Here is a 7,178-nt window from a genome sequence, read left to right as displayed (position 1 = left end):
CCTCTGTCCCTACATTACCACCAAATGGAAAGCCACAGGGAATTCGCCAGATAAAAGAACGTGCACTGTATGTGCAGCAGGTATCAAACTTTTAAGAGATGCTCGACAGTCTCTGCTCAAGTCCTAAGGCCGCATGATCTATCCTCTTTATCACAAATCTGACCCTGCCCTCCTTCCTCCGTCCATGCACCCAACACACTTGCCCAGACCCTTCCAAACCAAAGAAACCTCCATACAGGCAGCCTACAGGAACCGTCTTCGTGGCGAAACCTGACCGCTTTAGAAAGCCTCCCCAAGAAGAAAAGATCAAATGAGACTGGCTCAGCCGGGTCCCGAGGTGACCCCGGAGTTAACGTATTTATTTTCAGGCTGCAACTGCTGATTGCTTTACAGAGACATTTCATGCTGTAGCTCTTCATGGAGCTGAGGACAAAAGTAACATTTTTATTAATGTTATAATTATTATAATAATTCTTTAACAAAGCTATTTAAATAACCTGTACAAAGCCCGGCCCGGTCCTAGCAAAAAAACCAAAACAAACCAAAACAACCCCCCTCCCCCCAAACTGAGCACTATTTCAAATCTCCCAAGGTCCTTCTGCTTTAATTCAGCAGTGCTTCCTATATACAAGGCCAGCCCAGTGTGGTTCCCCAAAACTGCAGATCTCCCAGACGGTGGGAATGGTTCAGAGCTCGAAACCGCCCTTGCATGGCGCCCAGCTCCCAACCCTACCTCCCCTGCTTCTCCTGGGCACAGGGTCCCTGTCCGCAGGCCGGGCCAGGGAAGCTGGGAGCCTTTGGGAGACCGGCAGCAGGAAGACGCAAGTGCCTGTTGGGTCCTCCCTCGGCCAGGTGCCCACAGAGCCCCGGAAGCTCCCGGAAGAGGTGCTGGGACCGGAGTCCGAGGCGGGAGAGGCCTCGAGTTGCCCCGGCGTGGGCTCACAGGTCCCGCGGGTCTTCCCGTTTGACCCCGGCCTCAGCAACTTTGAACTTCTTATTCTGGTGCGTCTTGACATGTTTGGCGAGGTGGTCGCTGCGCATGAAGCGCTTGCCGCACTCCGGGCAGGCGAAGCGCTTCTCGCCCGTGTGAGTCCGCAGGTGCCGCTGCAGCTCGTCCGAGCGCGTGAAGCTCTTGCCGCAGAAGAGCCAGTTGCACACGAAGGGCCGCTCGCCTGTGTGCCAGCGCAGGTGCGCCTTCAGGTGCGACGTCTTGCCGTACACCTTGCCGCAGCCCGGCACGTGGCACACGTGCTGCTTCTTCTTGCCCGGCTCTGCCTCGGGGGCGCCGCCAGCCGCCTGGCAGTTGGGGCAGCGGCAGCGGCGGCACCTCCTGGCCGTGGCCGCCAGGGGGGCCTTGGTCTGCAGCAGCGCAGCGATCTGGCTCTGGTACTGCGCAAAGTCCGACGGGCCCAACACCAGGCCCCGCTGCAGGGCCGCGGCGGCTGCGGCGGCAGCGGCGGCCGCCGAGGCGGGGAAGCGGGGTGCGTGGGGGCCCCCGGCACAGGCGCCGGCGAGGCTGCCCCCCGGGACCCCGGAAGTCCCCGGACCGGTGCCCGCCTGCGGGATACTCCACCAAGGGAGGTCGTCGGGGGCCGGGTTGGGGGACAGCTGGCGGCACGTGGGCGGCGGGGGCGGGGGCGGCGGGGGCAGCAAGTTGGAGTAGCCGGGAGGCAGCGCGGCCTGTGCAGGGTAGGGCACGTAGGCAGGCGCGCAGCTGGCGGGCAGCGCCGCCATGCTCGAGGGCAGCATCTTGACCGGTGAGAACTCGTAGGGATACGAGGGGTCGGCAGGGGGTGTGAGCGGCAGCTCGTGCGCCGCCCCGAAGGACGGCTGCAGGTGCGTTTTCTGCGGCGTCAGGCCCAGGCTGGGGTGCGGGGGCGGCAGCGCGCCCGGTGAGTGCGCCGGCATGTCTGCGGTCCAAGGGTGAAAGAGCCTGGAGGGCGAGCCCAGCGCGGGGTCGTAGGGCACCTGCAGGAAGTCCGGGGGCGCAGCGGCTCCGGGCTGGCCGATGCGGCTACAGGTGGCGGCTAGCAGCGCCAGGGGCGAGTGCTTGCCCAGGTCCGGGGAGGCGCTGGGGGTGCGGTCCTGCATGGGCGGCGGCGGGGGAGGGCGGAGAAGAGACAAAAGGTTAGCGCTCCAAGCGCTGTCTCCGGGCCGGCCCGCCACCCCCACGCCAGCTATTGTACCGCCGCCCCTCTCCCGTCCCGGTGTCCCTCCCCCGCCACCGCACCCCACGCACGCACCCACCAGTACGGTTAACTTTTGGTGCCTGCGCTACCTGAACGCGGAGCGCGTGAGCGCTTCCCGTGAAACTACTTGGTGCAAAGAGACGCCATCCAGACTCAGAGAAAGCAGGCACAAGGTGGGAGGGGAGAGGGATCCGACGGGCCGCTCCCGGCTCCGCGGTCAGAAAGGGTGTGGAAACACCCACAGCCCAGCTGCCCATCCGCCCTCCCTCCCATCTTTTAAGCTCTTTCCACGCTACTCTCGCGCTCCTCCTCCGCCCACCCCAGGCTGAAAGTCAGCGGGAGGGCCCAACAGGGTGGGCTCGGGCCCTGTTCTCTGCCAGACGCGCAAGTCCCAACAACCCCCGGATCCGCGCGTCCCTCCCCCCAAGGCCACACTCTAGACACCAAGGTTAGGTGCGAAGTTGACGTGGGCACCCTTCGGTCTGACTCTAGCGGCATCCCCCGAGCAGGGGTCCCTTTGAGATTCAGGGTGCCCAGAGGACCAGGATCGATCCGGACGCGACCCTTCCCACCTTTCCCTCCCTGCCTCCGAGCCCAGACCTGACCTGGAGGAAGGCCTGCAGAGAGTCGTTCCGGAGGACGGCCACGGCAGCCATAGCTACAGCTTGCGGGCCGTTGGCTGCGGAGCAGGGCGCTGCCGAGGCATGGAGACCCGAAGGCGAGGACCAACGGCCGCCCAGCGTCCCTCCCCGGCGCCCTCTCTGCGCTCCGGGGCCCTCCCCTCCAGCGCCCCTCGTCGCACCCCGCTCGCTCGCCCCGCGCGCGGTCTGAGCGCTTCAGGATCACCTCCAAGAATTTGATAAGGACTTTGCTGGGCCGCCAGCCAGTCAGAGGGAAGATTTATGGCTTTGAAGTTTGCCGCTACCCAATCATCAAAGAATAGCGGCTCTTTCAGAAGCGAAAGCAAATCCTTTGAATCCACAAAGCTCCTATGGTGTGTTTGTTGGTCGGGATAAAAGAACTGATTATTAGGGGGGATGGGAAGGGAGGAGATAAAGGCGGGACAATTAATGAAGTAATCACTATGTGGGAAATGTATATACACAAATAATTGGATTTTCCTGATCAAAGGGGGCCTTGCCGCCTGGAGACCCGCGCTTGGGTTGCTGGAGACACTCGATCCTCCCCCCCCCACTCCCCCGCAACTCCCTTGCAATTAAAGATTTGCACCGAGGCAGCGCCCGAAGTGACAAAGTGTCTTTGTTATCTCCAGAGAAATCTGCCTTTGGCTTCCAGGCGCGGGACTTTGAGATGAGGGTAATTCTCCCCTCCCCCCGTACTTACACACCCCACACGGGAACGGCACACGCAGCGGCCCGCGCACACCGCGGACCCGAGGGAATTCCCGGGGCGGGGCGTGGGACGCACCTCGCCCTGCGGGCCGCCTGCCGCCCCCCCCCGCCCGCCGCGGTGGAGCTGCGGGCAGGGCTGTGACCCGGGGCGGGGCCGGGCGGCCGCCCATGGCGGCGGTGGGTGGCGCGCACGCTCCGGGGCCGCCTGCCTGACAAGCCACTGTGGCTCTCTTGTGACATTCCTGCTGGCGACCTGGAAGTTTTCTCCGGCCACAACTTTTGCAAATAGTGAGCCTGGGAAAAACACCCGTACCGCGCCTACCACCAAAGCTAGGCTTGGCAGGACACCCAGAGCAAACCGTAATATACACCAGAGGAAAAAAGTGTGACGTCGCTCTTCTCTCTTCAGGCTGGCCCCCTGGACGCCGCGGACGGCCGGTCAGGCGGCTGACGGCTATTAGGCCCCCGAAACCCCCGTCAGTGCTAGCAATCTCTCTCTCTAACCCCGTCCAGCGAGTGCGCGCTCTTTGCAAGCCACACATACCTGCCAGGGAACTACTTGGAAGAAGTAAGGCGCAGTCGAGGAAACCTTTTGTTTTGAACAAACCACATCACAGTAAGAGGAAGGCCCTTTAACTGGAAAGAAAAGTCAATAAAAACTGTTGTTCCCGTCACCTTTGGAAAGAAAAGAAAGTTCAGGCGTGTGGCGTGCGCCCCGGGTCAGGGAAACTCTCACCCCGAACCCTCGCCGGCCCGTATGCCTGACCGCGGAGGGCCGGTCGGCCACCTGCTTCGGTCTGGCCAGGACGCCAGGCGCGTCTCGCCGGGTCGGTGCGAACGCCGGGATCGCCTCACCCGGGAGGGTCGGGCCGGGGAGAAGGAAGAGGCGGGCGTGGCGCCGCGGGGTCCTCCTGGCACTGAAGGGGATTAGGGGCCGGAAGGGCCGCTGAGGCCTCCCGCCGGCGGCCGCCGCTCAAGTGGCCGAGCAACCGAGTGGGCCGCCTGGGCTTGGTGGACCCCGTTCCACGCCGGGCCTCCCCGCAGGCACGGTCTCCGCTCTCCGAGGCCGCCGGCTATGCGGGGCTCTTCGAGCCATGTTGCGTCCGGCCTTCTGGAGACCGCACCGTGGCCGGGACTCACTTGAGAGGACGGGCCGTGTGGCCCAGAGCGCCGTGCGGCGCCAGCGGTCAACCCAACCTCAACCCCAACCCGCCTCTGATTCGGAAACTGAGCTGTATCTTGGTGCCCTCTGCATTCCCATCAGGGGTCGGGATGCTACGCCACCAGGCCCATATTTCCACATGCCCAGGATCTGCCAGAGAAATAGAAACATCCTGCTGAAGAGGAATGGGCCGCATGACGCCCAAATGCTAGGAGTAGTTCACAGGCATACCCCACCCCCAAGGTGTAACCCCAGGAACGATGAGCAGTGACCACACAGCTCGCTCGGCCAAGGCTCCTGAAGATGAGGTCCGGGTGCTCTGGAAGCGGGGAAGGGAGGGGACTTAAAGTTTTGCTCCGAGGCCTGGCAATCCTATCCCCTTCCACGCCCCATCCCTGGGTCGAGTGCGGGTGAAGCCTGGCACTCGAACGCGCCCTTTCCCAGATGCCAGCCTGAGGCCAGGGAGTTCCGTGGCGCACGCGCGCGCAGGCACACCTCCGAACTGTCCAAGCGGGTCTGGTACCTTAGCGTGCTTCCTTTGCCGCTCCTTTGAGCTCTTCAAATCCCGCCATCCCCGAGGGTCGGGCCAGGCTGGGCCAAACAGGCTGGAAACATTTGCCGAATATGTTCTCTATTTTAACACAAACGCAAGAAAAGCCAGTTCACATCTGCGTAGTTGTTATAGGAGAGAACTTTTCCCTCCAACATGCCCCCATTAGCCAGTGAAACCACCACCAGTGGCCAGGAGACGAAAAGGAGTAGTGCTTGGTGGTTAAGAGGTCGGACTCAGAAAATCTGAACCCAGATTTTCTAGTTGACGCTTTTTAGTTGGTGACCTTGGCAAGCAAGTTACACAACCTCTTTGTGCCTCAGTTTCCCAACTGGTAAAATGGGGGTGATAGTAATGCTCATCTTGTGGAGTGTTTGTACGCTTAAAAGAGGTAATATAAGTAAAGTCTTTAGGGCGGTGGGGCGCACAGTAGGCCCTCTCTTGACTCTTCTAAGTCCTTGCTGTCGGCCTCACCTCCATTTGTGAAAACCCGCCAGGATTGTAGCCCTTCCAAGCACGAGCTGAAGTTTGGAGAGAGACTTTTACGAGCTGCTGTTTAGCTTCCCTCCCTTTGCAGTCGGGCTCCTGAAAAACTTATTCTTAATGAAGTAATGTTCGAAGCGTCCATTAAAAATGCAATGCCGGGAGATCAAAGTACAATATTTATTTTAGAAATTTGTTGCAATCACCAAGAGATACAGGTATCAAGGCCAAATGTCAGTTCTGTTACACAAAGCCCCGCGCCCGGGAAGAGAGTGTGGCTGCTCTGCCATAATGTAAAGAAACATCAAAGACCAAGCGCGCTGCAAAAGTGCGCAGCCGGGAGGGAAGGAGTGAGCCCGGGAGGGCCGGGCGCGCCCCAGACAGCGAGGGGGCTGCGGGGGCTGCGGGGGCTGCGGAGGCGGGGGTCAGTTCAAAGAGGTATCCGCTGGGGCGCGAGTTCACAGGAGAGAAGATTTAATGGGCTTTCTTTTGTTGGTGGGTGTGTTTGTGCACAGAGGACCCACGAACTCCTCTGTGGTCCTCCAGCCGGAGGGCGGAGGTGGAGGGGGGAGCGGCGAATAGGGAGCAAACTTTTACCGCGGCGGGGGGGGAGGGGGCGGCGGGGAGGTTGAATACCAGCCTCCCCGCGGCGGCTGGCGCGGCAGTGCGGCTTGCCAAGCTGCAGGGCTCCGAGGCCGGGAAGTTCGCAGCGCAGTTTCTTCCCAGGAGCGCTGCGAGCGCCGACCAGGTGCCACCAGCGAGAAGAGGCGGCGTGTGGGTGAACCCGCAGAGGCATTCGCACGGTATGCGGATCCGCTCAGCGCGCTCCAGATCCATTCCAGAAAAAAGTGTTTGCTGAGCACTCTGGGTTGCTACTTCACGCCCGGGTCTGGTACCTCCTCGCCTCGGGCATTTTTTTTTTTTTTTTTTTTTGCAACAACCGGGGACTCACGCCTCTGGAATCAGCCCAATCGGTCACCCATCTCCAGTTGATTTTTTAAAAATTTATGCATTATTTAGGTCGTTTCAACAAATTCTTAATTCATTGGCTCTCTTGCAGCAGGGTGTTGTTTAACCGCCAAGATCTCTCCCTTCTTTTCCCACCCCCTCCCCGACCCCCGCGTTGCTCGCTAAAGGCTCAACCTTCCAATTGCCCATATCTACCTAGGTCATGCCATTACCAGTCGTTGCTTTATTAAAGGTGCTGGGAGGGGTGGGGTCAGCGTTTCCCTCGTGCTAATGGGGCACTGAGTCGCAGGAGGATGCCTTGTGCATTTCTTCAGTCATCTACAACCAAGTATTCTTAGAACAGTCACTCGGCAGCCTTTTGAAGTCGTGCTAGAGCAGAAAGCTGCTATTGTTTTCAGCTCTCAACATGGAAGGGATCAAACTTTGCCTCTTCAATTTGAAAGGTTTTGGCCTTTTTTTTTTTTTTTAAATGG

The 7,178-nt window shown here is 60.4% G+C and overlaps 1 protein-coding gene across 1 annotated transcript; it reads right to left on the bottom strand.

Moving 5' to 3' along the window:
- Positions 1-410: 410 nt before the first annotated feature.
- SP5 (Sp5 transcription factor) lies at positions 411-2,091 on the bottom strand. The gene has a single exon (XM_045867409.3). It carries the CDS (start codon positions 2,089-2,091, stop codon positions 940-942), a length of 1,152 nt encoding a protein of 383 aa, XP_045723365.2. The 3' UTR covers positions 411-939.
- Between the last annotated feature and the right edge of the window lie 5,087 nt (positions 2,092-7,178).

Source organism: Mirounga angustirostris, unplaced genomic scaffold (assembly GCF_029215605.1).
Source record: "Mirounga angustirostris isolate CCGP_5_RB_7025 unplaced genomic scaffold, mMirAng1.0.hap1 SCAF_3, whole genome shotgun sequence".
Taxonomy (NCBI): Eukaryota; Metazoa; Chordata; class Mammalia; order Carnivora; family Phocidae; genus Mirounga; species Mirounga angustirostris.
The sequence above is the reverse complement of the archived record's forward strand: the minus strand, read 5'-3'. Positions and strand labels throughout refer to the sequence as shown.

Excerpts from the sequence above, each read along its gene's own strand:
- SP5 (XM_045867409.3), bottom strand. The coding sequence starts at position 2,091 with ATGCAGGACCGCACCCCCAGCGCCTCCCCGGACCTGGGCAAGCACTCG.